This window comes from Cydia fagiglandana, chromosome 4 (assembly GCF_963556715.1).
Source record: "Cydia fagiglandana chromosome 4, ilCydFagi1.1, whole genome shotgun sequence".
In the NCBI taxonomy this organism is placed as follows: domain Eukaryota; kingdom Metazoa; phylum Arthropoda; class Insecta; order Lepidoptera; family Tortricidae; genus Cydia; species Cydia fagiglandana.
The window spans coordinates 14181334-14197696 of NC_085935.1; the positions used below are offsets into that span (position 1 = coordinate 14181334).

Sequence of the window (16363 nt, forward strand, 5' to 3'; positions counted from 1 at the left end):
TACTCCATGATAAATACAACGATGTCTCATGCCATAAAACCGAATTATAATAATTAAGCACGTCACATCAAATTGACATCTTGTCACTAACATTCGCAAATATTAAAGGAGCTTATTCTTATGATTATTCGTTTTCTATGGCTAATACACATTAAGTAACAGGATGTTTTACGTGGATACTCAAAGGACTATTACGCGGCGGGACAGCTCCCTCATAACTACCGCTAGAATTTCTCCAGACCGAGACTCCCTGTTGACCGTCCGTGGAAACTCCAGCGCACATTTCGGCAGCGACCCTGGCCATCAGAGAACCGCTCGTCCAAAGGGCTCCGTACAAAAGGAAGTAGTAACTTTTCTCTTCGAGTCGATGCTTAGACACATTGTGGTGTCTTGGGAGGTTATCGAGCCGGAAAAACCTAACTCTGAAATAGATAAAACGATTAGTGAAGTCACTATTTTCTCTGTTAAAAAGAAAGGAAAAGAGCCTGGTAAGCAATAATGCTTTAGTTTATAATGTATTATGTATAGTTTAGAGTCTTAAGTCCTCATAATTAGTTAATTAAGGTAGTAATAATTATGATTGGTGAAACAATCTCTCCAGCAGTGGAGTGGAATGAACTCCCTGCCGAGTTTTTTCCAAGACCACGGTTCTCTTAACTTAAAGTATTATATAGGTTACTTCAAAAAATGAGTGTAGTTAAGGTTTTTGAAGGCTAGGTAACGAGTATGTCCCGCACGTCCGATAACAGCTACGAAACCGCTTGCCATCAGGTGATTCGTAGGGTAATTGTCTAGTTTTCGTCCATGCTCTAGTTATCGTCCACTTGACGGAGTAGCAAATAATATATTTCATATTTAATTTTTTACTCGCTAATTATAGTTTTTATGCAGACAGATATATTGTTTAGACTTAATGTCTGGATTGCAATAAGTCCAAATTTATGCGGCATGATAGGTTTATAATTCAAATTTCGTCAGGTGGACGAAAACTAACGCAATGACCCTATACCTAATAAGTACTTGTTGCTTGGTATACAATTATTTCAAATACGTATCAAACTTACATTTATATCAGCAAAATACATGAACGAGCCAGACATTTATCTCCAAAAGATTAAGAAAATTTTAACTGTAATAGTTATTTACGATACAAGTGCGGATAAGAGGAAATTACCTATTCGCACGTGTATCGTACAACCGTTTACAGTAGGTACAATATGGCCCTTTAAACTTGACATACGCACGAAAAGTGCTATTTTACGCACTAGTGCGGGAAAATAGGACCATAAGTACTGTAAAAACTCTTTTCAATACATGAGTCACCATCCCTATTCCGAATCACGATTGTAAAATGTATACGTTAGTTACATTTAGACACACTATTAAAAGGTTAGGTGCGTCGTTCCAGTGTAGCAAGGTAGGTATGTATTGTCATAAATGTATTTTAATTACGTATCTATCATTCTCTTTCTTTCCAGCAAAAACTACCAAACCTAAAATCAACATGACGAAGTCGGGTTCGGTTCCGGTACGGTGTTTATAAATATACTAGCTGTTGCCCGCGACTTCGTCCGCGTGGAATTTTATCTTCAACATTTTACCTCTTTAGTACCTATAATTTTCTATATTTTTCATATCCGAGCAATGTTGAAATTAAGTACTTTTCTTTTTTAGCAAGTTGTATGAAGTTTTAAGTCAAGGGGATTTTGATGTTGGTTGCTGAAATTACTTTTCTTGTATTCTCATAATGCCCTTATACAAAGATTCAAGTTCCGCACTCACAAATTATCTGATCTCCATACAAACTTTCAACCCCTTTCTCACCACCTTGGGGGATGATTTTCAAAAATGCTTGAATTAGTTTTCATGTTTTTTAATTTAATACCTTTTTGTTGCAAAAAGTTCAAGTTCCTAGCTTAAAATTTAATTTACACCCCAAGACGAACTTTCATCCCCTTTTTAACCCCCTTAGGGGTTGATTTTCCAAAAACGTTGCGATTACTTTTTTTTGTAATCGGCTATTATGTCTTTCTAAGTAGTTTCAAAGCATTTGTAATGGATTCAAACTTTGAACCCCATTTTAACCCTGTTAGGGGATGAATTTTACAAATTGCTGAAATCACTTTTATTGTCTTCTAATACTATCCCCAAATACAAAGATTCAAACCCCGTGCTCGAAAAAATGTTTGATATCCATACAAACTTTCAACCCCTTTTTCACCACCTTAGGGGATGAATTTTCAAAGCGCTGAAATTAGTTTTCTTGTATTTTAATTTAAAACGTTTTTACAAAGTTTCAAGTTCCATGCTTAAAATAAGATTTGCACCCGCAGACGAACTTTCATCCCCTTTTTAACTCCCTTAGGGGTTGAAATTCCAAAATACGTTGCAATTACTTTTTTTTGTTATCGGCTATTATGCCTTTCTAAGAAGTTTCAAAACCATTTGTAATGGATTCAAACTTTCAACCCCATTTTAACCCTGTTAGGGGATAAATTTTACAAAACGCTGAAATTACTTTTCCTGTCTTCTAATAATATTTCTAAATACAAAGATTCAAGTCCCACACTCTAAAAAATGTTTGATATCCATACAAACTTTCAACCCCTTTTTCACCACCTTAGGGGATGAATTTTCAAAAACGCTGAAATCAGTTTTCTTGTATTTTAATAATATATCTTTTAACGAAGTTTCAAATTCCTAGCTTAAAAGAAAACTTTAACCCCATACAAACTTTCATCCCCTTTTTAACCCTGTTAGGGGATGAATTTTACAAAACCCTGAAATTACTTTTATTGTCTTCTAATAATATCCCCAAATACAAAGATTCAAGTCCCGCGCTCAAAAAAAATTTTGATTTCCATACAAACTTTCAACCCCTTTTTCACCACCTTGGGGGATGAATTTTCTAATACGCTGAAATTAGTTTTCTTATATTTGAATTTGATACTTTTTAACAAAGTTTCAAGTTCCTAGCTTAAAAAAATATTTGCACCCGAAGACGAACTTTCATCCCCTTTTTAACCCCCTTAGGGGTTGAATTTCCAAAAACGTTGCAACCACTTTTTTTTGTAATCGGCTATTATGCCTTTCTAAGAAGTTTCAAAGCATTTGTAATGGATTAAAATTTTCAACCCCTTTTCAACCCTGTTAGGGGATGAATTTTACAAAACGCTGAAATTACTTTTCATGTCTTCTAATAATATTCCTAAATACAAAGATTCAAGTTCACCACTCGAAAAATTTTTTGATATCCATACAAACTTTCAACCCCTTTTTCACCACCTTAGGGGATGAATTTTCAAAAACGCGGAAATTAGTTTTCTTGTATTTTAATAATATATCATTTTACGAAGTTTCAAATTCCTAGCTTAAAAGAAAACTTTCATCCCATACAAACTTTCATCCCCTTTTTAACCCCCTTAGGGGTTGAATTTCTCAAAATCGCTTCTTATCTCTTGTACACTTTATAAATGCAATCTGGTGTGCAAATTTCAACTTTCTGGCTTTTGTAGTTTCGGCTCTGCGTTGATGAATCAGTCAGTCAGTCAGTCAGTCAGTCAGTCAGTCAGTCAGGACACTTGCATTTATATATATAGATTATAGTTTTCAATTTAACTATCTAGTACCCACAGTACATTATTATTAAGACCTACCTTTAAGTTGGGTCATTATCATAAAAGGTAAGTTATAGACATTTCCTGGATTGGCATTCGATAGGGTTACAATTTGGTGTTCAATGATCAAAACGAAGACTGAATGTAGCTATAGGAATTAGGGGCCTGATTCGGATTTTGAAATAGACATCTATTAGACATCACCAAGATACGATAACGGGATGTTTAAGATCTAACCTGTCAAATTTGACATTTGCGCGATTCTGGAGATACTCTTGAACGATTTCCACAGGATATGACTTAGAGATCCAATTCACATCTAATATCTATTAGATTAATCTTATATATAGAAGAATTAATCTTATTTTTATATTTTCCTATAAGATATTTAATTAATCAACATTTTACCTTACAACATTACTTAATCATGAACGCACGCTTCAGACGGTAGAACCAGCGGCGTACGTTCCGTGGTGGTCAGGACCGGACGAGCGTGCTGTCATACGCTTCAAAAACGGAAATTTGTACGAGGGGAACATTTCTATGAAGTGCATGCATGGAGAGGGGCGGTTCCAGTGGGCCGATGGGACAGTGTACTTGGTAAGTTACGAAGGTATATGGCAGAGGTCACCAACTAGTTCGAGCGGTAAAATGACCATCGCGGTCCGTTTCTACTTCAGTTTATTAAATATGGAAATTTAAACAGCACAAAATAGGTTGGCCGTCAGAATCCGGACCGCGGTCCGCCATTTGATGACCCCTATATATATGGTATTCAAATTAAACTTACATTTATTACGGTCGTTTATCTAATAAGATTGTGCCGCCAAAAGGTATCAATTTGACTTTATTGAATTAAACTGTTTAGACGACAACGGTTTCACTCACTTTAATTTTCAGTCGCTATTGGCGACATGTTTCGGGCCCTTCGGGGGTCCTTCCTCAGGCTCGAGTGCTCGCGGCGACTGCAACTCTGTCTGCACCGTTGTCGTCTGTCAGTCAATATGTCTCACGAAAGTTTAATATCGGTTTATTGAATTAGTACTTTTTGTTTTTGGTCTTTGTAGAGACTATATAATCATTTAATTAAAATAAAATAAATTTATTTACACAATAGATATAATATACAGAGGTAATACAGTAACTGTACAAATACTTAATAAATGATATTAATTAGCTTGAATCTAAAATGGGCCCTTGAGGGATTGTAACAAGAATGCTGGCGGCATTTCCTCGTTGTATCGTAATAGGTAGAGTCTGTGCGGAAAGAGAAGAGTCGTGGGATTTGAGGGCGCGCCAGTGCTATTTTATGGTTTTTGCTATGCTGACAACACTGGTCACGTGATTATAGTACGACACTAAAGGTCATGATACTTGAATCCCTTTTGTTCCGGTTTTTTACCACGGCTTACTAAACGGAGCCTGGTGGTGGTGTCGGCTCATCAACTCAATCCCCTGATTTAGCGCAGGCACTAGTTTTCTTTTTAAAACACACTTGTTTTTATGTCTCAGATACTAAAAAGTGACAGTGCGATTGACAAAACTGCTAAAAGTGCTAAAACTAGTTAAGAATCTGCCCAATACAACTGTAATTTTAGTACCAAACAAGATAGAGTCTCATTTATGTACTGCCTAATCTGTGCAGTCCAACAGTTTATTAAAACCGGGTAAATCGGGTAGAAATTGGGCAATAGAACTGTAATTTTATCTGGGATATATTTCACCCATTGTAAACTTGACTTGTAATGTATGTGTACATTATTAATAATAAATATGGATATGAATAAAAATAGTGCATAAGGAATCATCCATTAATTACGTCTCACGAATTTCTAGGTTTTTTGACCCCTCCCCCCCTCCTTGTCACACTTGGTCACATTTTGCAAATCCCTCCCCACCTTGTGTGACGTCACATTTAGGCAATTTTGTTTTCAACGAAATCGGCAATACTAATTCGGCTGTATTTTTTTTTATAAAAAAATATTTTTTGTAAAAGAAATATTAGTAATTTTATAACGCAAAACCAATTAGGAACGAAAATTACATTCCTACCTACCTCATTATTTAAATGTACAGCGATTAAAAAAATATAAATTAATTTTCGGTTACTGATGAATATTGATGAAGTTAAAGTGACGTCACAATGTTTGTGACTCCCCCCTCCCCTATGTCACAACACTGCTAAATATGAAATATAATTTCGTAACTAACAGAACCTACAAATAAAGAAATATTTTATTAGAAAAAGTTTTATTCTTTGTAATCGAAGTCTGAATTAAAATATTCAATGTCACTTATGTTTGAGCTAGCTTCAGAACAACCAGGGACACTCATAGAACTATCTTCATCTGAACTGGATGTGCTTGAATCCGGCACGTAGATTACGAATTCTTGCATATCACCTACTTAGCGGTCTTTTATTCGAGATGCCGTAGGTACTTTTACACAATCCTGAAAAAAAAAATTACATATAACAAAAAGAATAGATAGTATAGAGGGGTCCTGTCATTGTCAATTTTGTAGTCACGGTACATTTACTGCCATCTATCAACACACGATTAAAACTTAAAATAAAATTGAAAATGTATAAAATAATCAAAATATGTTTACGGATAAATGATTCTTAATTTTTATTGTTCCATACTGACCCATGTTCTTTCACTGATATGTGTTAAAATTGTTAAATACCAAACGGCGTCGTTAACGCCATCTAGCCGAGAATAGGCCAAAGGTAATGGCGCCATCTATTCGAGAATGACTTTTCCTTGGCCGTCCGAGGCACGTTTTTTTCTTAGACTTTATTTATCTTATACGGAGTTATATATATCTCTGATATAAATATGCATAAAATGGCAAGTATCAAGACTATTTGTCAGTTATTTTAAAGACCATGAATGACCTGCATATTTATGAAAATTAATATATTTTGAATGAATATACTTACCGATTATGTACCGGAGACAAGTTACTTAGGGGCCTTATTAAATAGGTAATTATTTAATATTAAATACAACATCAATACCCGCGAATAGCGGAAACACGTTCCGCGACTTTTTGTAAGTCGATAGTCGGCTTTTAGCCGTTTTCTTCCCGCTGACAAAACCGAACAATGTTAAATATAATTTTCCTTGTGGTTTTATGTACGGTTTTATTACATAAAACTTGCGGTTTTTGTTAATAAATATACAATGACAGAAGTTTGTTTACTTTTTACATGACAAGGTGTCAAAGGTTTGATTGCCATATAAAATTTAAAATGTTAGTTCCCGTTTCTGCCACGACTCTTCTCTTTCCGCACAGACTCTACTGATAATTTGTGCAAGGAAGCCGCCAGCTCGTAAAGTAAATTTAATTTATTTTTGTGAGACACTAGTAAGTTTTGTAGTATACTACGTTAGTTATTTTTTTTTAAACAGCGCACAGCTTCCCATAAAAACAAAAATTACTGAATTTGACAATACATGTGTTATGAAATTGAATTATCGTAAAAGCGTTCTGCTACGTAGCGTGCTACGGCGTAGGGCTACGAAACGATTCACATAATAAAATAGTAAATCTATAAATGGTTTAAACTGAAACTTGTAACCACAAGAACCCGAAATGCAAGTTTCGGGCAGAGGCCTGGAGTGTGAGAGGGGAGTCCCTCGCAGTCTTCGGACTGTAAATTGTACATACCTATTACAATTTTTAAACTAAGTAAGAAGTACAAGTAGTTCAATCACCACTCCATTGTTTTTAGGGGCAATTCAAAAATAACGTAATGGTCGGAAAAGGGATGATCCAATGGAAGGACGACACGTGGTACGAGGGCGAGTTCGCGTGTAACCTGCGTCACGGGCACGGATTGTACGTGGACTCCCGCAAGCAGGGGTCCTACGTCGGCGGCTGGCACCTCGGCACCAAGCACGGCGTCGGCGCCTTACGCTACCCGGGCCGCGGGCCTAACACGTACGACGGCCAGTGGGATCATGTAAGTGTACAGAAATATCTGTCTTTCGACATTTACCGGTCTTGTGAAGACGATACGAGGGGGAGTTCGCGTGTGTCCTGCGTCACGGGCACGCGCCGGATTGTACGTGGACTCCCGCTTGCAGGGGTCCTACGGCGGCGGCTGGCACCTCGGCACCAAGCACGGAGTCGGCGCCATAACTACCCGGGCCGTTGCACTACCTAACTTTTAAAGGGCCTATTACTGATTATGTACCGGTCAGCTCACCGGACGATATCAGCCTGTCAACTTGATCTTGATATCTATGTCATTTCCGCTACTAGGCCAAGTTTGGTATCGTTTTCGTATAAATCGGGGATGCCGAATTCATTTATGATATCATAATGACACCATTCCGAAGTAAAAACACATAAAATATGAAAAAAATACTTTTTTTTTAAATTCCTCTTCACGCCTAAACTAAACCGCTAAACCAATTTAGTTAAAATTTGGTACAGCGATAGTTTCAGTCCCAGGGAATAACATAGCATACTTTTAATCTCAAAAATCATCCCTTAAGGTTGTGAAAAGGGAAGTGGAACTTTGTATGGGGATCCAATAATCGCTGAACCGATTTAGATAAAATTTGGTATAGAGATATTTTGAGTCCCGGGGAAGAACAAAGGATACTTACTTTTTATTTTAAAAAAAAATCTCTCAAAAGTGAAAAGGAAGGTGTAAGATTGTATGGGAAATCAATAACGACTGAACCGATTTAGATGAAATCTATGTCTACATCTTTGATTTAGTTGGAAATCATACTAAACTTGACATAGAACCTATACTTAAAAAAATATTAACCTCAGACGTCACCGGCCCTTAAAACCCCCCCACCCCCCACCTGCATCAAAAATCTGGGTGGCTCCACTTCTTAAAAACATTTTAAGAACACAAAGATTGATTCTACCAAAAGAAATCTCTTATTCAGTGAACGCCGTATTTGACCTTTTTATGGCTTGAGCACATTCCACTATGGTATCATGTAAAGCCTCCTCCACACTCGTGCGCGAATCGCGGCGCGAAGCCGCGAACGCGAGTGTGGCGTCGATTTTCGCAGACAGCGAAATCGACTCCACACTCGCGTTCGCGGCTTCGCCCGCGATTCACGCGCATAGTCTGGGAGGGCTTAAGATACATAATGATACCGATTCTGATTTAACCATTTATTACGGTTTCACTCTCCAATCACTAACGCTGATTGGTGCAAGTGGAATGCAATAAATACCGTGTCATGAGTCATGAGCTATCTCGCTCGCGCACATGGGTGTACGTGAAATGCGTAATGGCAATTGGCCAAATCATATCATAAGTTATGAATCATAACTTATGATTCATAACGTCGCGTCGCGTCGTAGCCAATAGTTAAACCAGAATCAGCCTCATACGAGTACATGGCTGTTGACATGATTATTAAGGCTGTATATAAAGTAATTATGCTTAAGGCTGTCATATTTTAAAAAAGTGTTTTCCAACCAGAATATAAGACATGGAGTTGGATCTCGCGAATACGGCCATGATAGTGGCTATAATGGAGATTGGGACGCTTACACGCGAGAAGGGAAAGGGTTGATGATATGGCCTAACCATGATGTAAGTTTGTCGCAGAGTTCTTATATATCATATCTTAATAGATATTATAGAATTCGAGGTAGGTAGGTACCTTGACATTTCTGTAACAATACCTATTGTTTATTGCTTGCCTTCTTGCCTACCATGTATCTATATATATATTTAGATACAACATTTATCGCGTACCTACCTAACATTTAATACTATTTTATAGTTATATAGCGGCGATTGGAGAAACAACGTTATGAGTGGTTTCGGCGTTTACATCTGGGATTTATACTTTATCAACTCGATGTCTATGCCGTCGCTTAATATGTACCGTGGCGAATGGCACAAGGGCAAACGCCATGGCTACGGGGTCCTGAACTTCGGCTACGGTTTGGGTTCGCATTACAAAGGCGAGTTTAAAGATAACTTAAAACATGGAACCGGTAAATTAGTCACTAATACCGGTAGGACAATTCGACATAAAGCGTTGTTCATTGATGATAACCTCGGCCCCCATGAGTCAGATAATGAAATTGAACAACACCGCTATGCCCAAACACTTCGGAGTACTCATCCCAAACCACCTCATATCCAGAAAACGATTGATTTTAACTTAAGTGACTCCAGCATAGATCTGATTTATCACGTCCATCAGGCTCTTAAGAATATTGATCGAGAAGCCGAAATAAGAGCTGGTATCATCGCTAACTTCATAGAGAACAACAAATATTATCTTGAATTAAATACATCTGTCAAACGCAAAGATGAAACGCCAGAAGAATCACACCTGAATATCGAAGATTTAATAACTTTTGAGGAAACATCTCTTCGCAAGGCTTTACGATGTTATGAAACAGAATTAAGGGACATCTACTATATTTATGCAAAAATATGTAATACAAAAGATATTTACTTCACTCCTAGTCTTATCCGCTTGTATCTTTGGCAGCTGTATTATGATTGCAAGATTCATGAGAAAGGTTTAACTTTAGTCCAAATAGATAATATATTCTTCAATAGCCCTGAATGGATGTCTCGATCTCCTCACGACCCTTTCGAAAAAATACACTTTTGGCAATTTCAGCATAGCCTCATTACTGTTGCGAGCAAGTTGTACGCCAAAACAACATTTCCGGGACCAAAACCAGATACGATTTTAGCCAGTGCGTTTAGAACATTCATGGATAAAGATGTTTTGCCAGGTTCAGTTTGCCATAAAGGTATGTATTTTTACAACAAAGCAAGAGCAGAATAGTTTGAGATGAAACTTATAGTCGTAATTTTTAAATAATTATGTATGCACATGTAACTCGTTCCATAAGTAAGAACAAGAACCTAGTTGTGGAAAATAGCATGGTGGTAATTCAATACCCTTTAGAGTAGGTACTCTGACCAGGCATCAGCTGCAGGCTGGCAGGTCAGCTTGACATGTTAGTGGGACAGTAGGTAAGGTCAATGTGGGTAAGTCCGTCTACAAGGCAAGTCCGTCAACACGTTATAACTTTTGAATTTGAAGGCGTATGCGACTTTGGAGTCCAGTCGATTAACCAGTTTTTCGCGCCAGTTCCGTCACTGTAAAACAGATGGCGCTGTGACAACCAACTTTAGAGCAATCCGCCTCAACAAGTCATTTCGTGTTTTGAAGTCGAAGTCATAGTGCGACAGCCGTTCGAAAAAAAATTGTTAAAAATAGTTTTTGTAAAGATTGTGCATCAGAAAGTAACTACGTAGGTAGCATAAGAACCAGCTGTCTTTATTCTATTTTTAAAATATCAGAAATTAACTTAGTTTTGTAATTATACGTTCCACAATTTATCATATTAAAATTTGACTAAGTTGGAAAGTCCGTCTATTATGTTCAAGGCAAGTCCGTCATATGCCGCCTTTCGTTAAATCAGAGATTACCAACTGTTTTTACGACTTTAATATTATAACGATTTGATAAGGTATCAAAAAATCCGTCTACTCGCCGAATTTTAAAAAATGCCATTGTTTTTGCTTAATTTGTGCAGTAACATAGGTGAATAATTAACGGAACTAGATCACTCCAAAATCAAAAAAAAAGTATAAAATTATAATATAATATAAAATAATTTGGCCAAGTCCGAGATAGCTCGAGGCATTTAGTGTTCCGTACGGCTACCATCAGTTTGGCATTGACATAAACGATATCGTGAACGTAATTTACTTCCTACAGGTATATCTCTTTCGCACTAATATGTCAGTACGAGCGAGATGCATAGAAAGTAAATTACGTTCACGCCCACGGTAGCGTTTATGTCAATGCCAAATTGATGGGAGCCGTACCGCTCGCATCGTTACATTTTACAGAGGTTGTTTGCCTGTTTTTAGGATACCGTATTCAACTACACACACAGAACTATAGTACAAAGTGTCTAAGTGCGAAGGCCGAAGGCCGAGCTTTAGCAAAATGTCATCGCTTTAGCACAGAGCAATAGTACAAGTGTCTAAATGTGAAGGCCAAAGGCCGACCTCCGCGTAGCCCGAAGGCCCGAAGCGTCCAGGATGTCAGTGCTTTAACACAGAACAATAGTACAAGTGTCTAAATGCGAAAGCCGAAGGCCGAGCTCCGCGTAGGGCCGAAGGCCCGAAGCGTCCAGGATGTTAGTACTTAAACACAGAACAATAGTACAAGTGTCTAAATGCGAAAGCCGAAGGCCGAGCTCCGCGTAGGGCCGAAGGCCCGAAGCGTCCAGGATGTTAGTACTTAAACACAGAACAATAGTATAAGTATCTAAATGCGAAGGCCGAAGGCCGAGCTCCGCGTAGGGCCGAAGGCCCGAAGCGTCCAGGCTGTCAGTTCTGTGTTTAACCACTGACATCTTGCAGGCTTCGGGCCTTCGGCCCTACGCGGAGCTCGGCCTCCGACCTTCGCATTTAGACACTTGTATTAATTACCTGTGTTTAGAACTGACCTCCTGGATGCTTCGGGCTTTCGGCCCAATGCGACTTCAGCGTTTGGATCTTGCGACTTAGACACTTGTACTTAAAAATACTTGGAACTTTACGGGAGGCGCGCGTCTGTCGGACGCTTCGGATCTTCGAATCGCTCCTTCGGCCTTTGCATTTAGTTAGATTCTTGTACTATTGCTTTGTGTTTGAATACCGAAGTCGAGCATCTCGCGAATGCTTGATGTATTATAATAATTTAGAGTAAGGCCAAGCGCGCATCACGATTTTTTGTCCTGCGAAAATTTTGTCGCAGAAATGCAACGTATGTGTTTATATGTTAGTGCGCGCATATGCGACAAAAATATCGCAGCGATTTTAAAATTGTGATTTGTCACATTTTTTCGCGATTGTTCGCGACGCGATTGTCGCAAAGTGAATTGCAGCATGCGGAGTTGTATGGCCCCGCGCGCACTATGATAATAAAATCGCAAACCGGCCGGACCTCAGTCGGCATTTCGCTCTCCAAACCCCAACATCTCGGCACCTGCATCTCCAATGGAGTTTCAAAATGAGACGCTAGATGTTGACCATTTAATTATGGAAATAGACGGGGATCACCTTTGTGTTATAAATGCTCAAAGTCATACAGCAATCGCATATTAAAGACACGTTTCATGACAAGCGACTGGTACGAAATCAATGTTGAGAATGAACAAATCGTCGACTTTTTCATCGCAGTGCGCGCAGTGAATTTTCTGCGATATATTACAGCGCGATTCTAAAATCGTGTCGCAAAAATTTATATCGTGGTGCGCGCTTGGCCTATAATACCTTAAATGTATACTCCTTCAATTTGAATTTAGAACTCATTATTATTTTTTATTTGATTTTGTTTCTAGTTCTATGCCATATATATAGACTTTAATATTATTTAGAACTGCTAAAAAACAAGATCGGCTTACTTTAAATATTTCGTCAATTTTACCTTTGTTTCTAAAAACTGTGATATTTAACTGTCATATACTATTAATGTCTTCCAAAATTATTTTCTCGTAACAGGACTGAGGGGCTACCGCGAAAACCGAAATTCGCAATTTGCGGGGATCTTTCTCTTTTACTCCAATGAAGGCGTAATTAGAGTGAAAGAGAAAAAATGCTCGCAATTTACGAACTTCTATTTTCGCGGTTATAGCCCTGAATCTTGTTGCTCACCGATCCGTTCAAAAATATACATAAGTACTGAATATAATTAATAGATATTATAATTATACAATTAATACAGAAATGTAATGGTACTTAATGAAAAGGAATATTGTGTATATTGTTTCGACGAATCAGATACTCTCAATAAAATCTATACATGAGGCCAAAGCTGTTCATAAATATTAAATGACTTTATTATCTCTATACGCCTTACTAACTCTATGTGTCCTAGTGTGAAAAAAAAAAACACAACGACAGTCAAGAACGGAATTCTTAATTTGAATTTTTCAGATTTTTGAGATGCCTAGTCCATTGGTTGGAAAGACCGTTCGAAATTGAAACTTATTTGCAATATAATAAGGTCGTATTTTGTAGATCTCTCTCATACTTATAGTAGGCTATTGAGATAAAATTAAATATCCCACAAAAATAAGCAAGCAGAATTAAACTTTGTGTCAAAGACATAAGTCATAAATTTCAATGCCAAAGTTTTAACTAAGGATGTTTCTCGCCTAATATGAATTGACCAGTGTAAGCATCAGTTAGCTAGCCCTAAGCAACCAAAGGTCAAGCTGCAGTTGAAAAACTAATAAAGATAAAGTTAAGCTGATAATTTTCCCGCCGTCTCCATGCTTCTTTAAGTTGGGTATTGACTGGTCAGCTGCCTGTTAGCTATAGTTTTCGCGAAAATCGCCAGGACAGAGGTAAAAATTTTTGTATGAAAACTTGCAACTTTAAATGCATTTTTTGACGAAACTATTGCAGTCTAAAATGAAGTCAAAATCAGTCCATCGACTCAATTTTTTGCAAGCTTTCTAATGGTACCCCACATGATTCTTACAAATGAAAAAAGTTTCAGCCTACCCCTCTCAACCCCCTAAATTTCCCCCTTTAATAAGAAATAAGCAGTTTTGACTTATTTACAATATGAGTGGTAGTAATTGCTATAACTGTTCCAAATTTAAGGTATCTATGTCAAACGGTCTCTGAGAAAAACGTATTTAACTGATTTGCAAGACCGAAGTGATCCCATAAGTGTTCCGTAAACAAAGTTTTGTACGGAACACTAAAAACTTCGCCACATTGACCTTAGATATAAAGTTGATCTAGATGATACTTATGATGATTTTGTTGTATCTTACAGGTCACCTGGTGAACGGCCCTGGCTCATATGTGCCCCTGAAAGCCCTGTACGCGCTGTACCGCAGCCTGGGCGAGCCCCACACCATTCGCACGTTTCTGTGCGCGGCGCTGCGCCCTCACCATGATGTGGAGCACCCGCAGCCGCCTATGGTCGAAGCGCCCGATGAATGCCTTCCGATTGGACGCAACAACTATGTTTATGATAATGATATGATATTCACCCCTGGTTAGTCGTTTTATCTCGTCTCGATCATCTCGAAAAGATTTGAAAACGTTTAGTTCTGCTCAACTAAGCCTTGGCAAATACAGAAAGAAGCGCATAAAGCGCAGTTCAGACAGGAGAATGTTTATTCGCCACTCTGATTAAATGGTCCAATCAGTACAGGCCGTGCGGATGCAAAAGCCAAAAAGGCTGATTTCCCCGATAAAATGGACGGACACAAGAATACCTACCAATTTGTGCCGAATATATATATATATAATAATAATATAAAATAATTTAGCCTATACGTCCCACTGCTGGGCACAGGCCTCCTCTCACTCGCAAGAGGGCTTGAGCTATTATAGCTTATTTATTATGTGGACTATAATAGTCCCCAAGCTGGTCCAATGCGGATTGGGGACTGTAATACACCTTTGAATTTCTTTGCGGATATAGGTAAGTATGTAGGTTTCCTCACGATGTTTTCCTTCACCGAAAAGCAAGTGGTAAATATCAAATGATATTTCATACATAAGTTCCAAAAAACTCATTGGTACTAGCCAGAATTTGAACCCATGACCTCCGGATTGAAAGTTGGACTTCATATCTACTCGGCCACCACTGCTTGTGACAAATAGGTATACGTATTTTCTTTTGGGGGCATTTTTTTAACTTTGAGGGCTGAAATATCACCATAAATCTAAAGTTGGTGATTCAAATTGGAGTTTGACGCCAATTTTATTACTGATCAAATCTGTCAATTTGATCATCCCGTGGGAACTCCACTTAACTCCCAATAAACCTAAATATTGTTTGCAGAAGGAGATAATATTAAAGGATTTCCTGATAAAGACTTAATCCGGACAAAGCTTAATGACACAGAGCTAAAGCTTTTTAATTTTGGCAACCTGTCCTGCAAAATGATTGTAAAAATATTTGGTAGAATATTTCCCAATGTTTTTGAGAACAATCACGTATTGAATTTGGATGTCCAAATAACGTTTTACGAGTTCTTCGAAGTCTTCATCTCTTGTGCCGAGGAGAGTATTCGGCTGAAAGAAGAACAGTTAAAAGACGCCACTGTACAAACTATCTTCAAGCCGTTAGAAAACTGGTATGACTTAAAGTATTAGATGTAGATAATCTTCGTGATGAGAGCGTAACAAAGTGATGGATTAATAAAACATTGAACAGATCAAGTGTTTTTATTGCACTAAACATGCATAAATTATTAAACATGACCATAGAGGTACAATAATATAGAGAGGATATGGGGGAGGGGCCAAATTACCGATCGAGATGCACTCATAGAACTTTCAGTAGGAGTAGCAGAGAAAGCGGTATTATTGCTTGTCCTTGTCACAGTCTCACTTATTGTTTGTTCCCCACCAAAAATTTAGTATGGTTTATGGTGGGCAACAAATAACCCGACCGAATTAACGTGGATTGTTTTTGGTATGTTGTCAGGAATGTTAAAACGTGTTTTTAATATTGTCGCTTTGCGTATGTTTTGTCCCTCACGGAGGCACACACCATTTCTATAGGATGCTCTACTTCTATGGACACGACATTACCTAACCTTTATTAAGCCCCCTCCAGACTATGCGCGTGAATCGCGGGCGAAGCCGCGAACGCGAGTGTGGAGTCGATTTCGCTGTCTGCGAAAATCGACGCCACACTCGCGTTCGCGGCTTCGCGCCGTGATTCGCGCACGAGTGTGGAGGAGGCTTTAGGTAGGGA

General features: G+C 38.2%; 1 protein-coding gene across 1 annotated transcript; it reads left to right on the plus strand.

Moving 5' to 3' along the window:
- Positions 1-102: 102 nt before the first annotated feature.
- On the plus strand, positions 103-15787 carry LOC134663359 (radial spoke head 10 homolog B-like). Its single transcript, XM_063519722.1, has 8 exons — positions 103-488; positions 1479-1528; positions 4062-4217; positions 7357-7587; positions 9082-9195; positions 9389-10382; positions 14423-14647; positions 15443-15787. Exons 1-8 carry the CDS (start codon positions 164-166, stop codon positions 15754-15756), a joined length of 2409 nt encoding a protein of 802 aa, XP_063375792.1. The 5' UTR covers positions 103-163; the 3' UTR covers positions 15757-15787.
- The last annotated feature ends 576 nt before the right edge of the window (positions 15788-16363 follow it).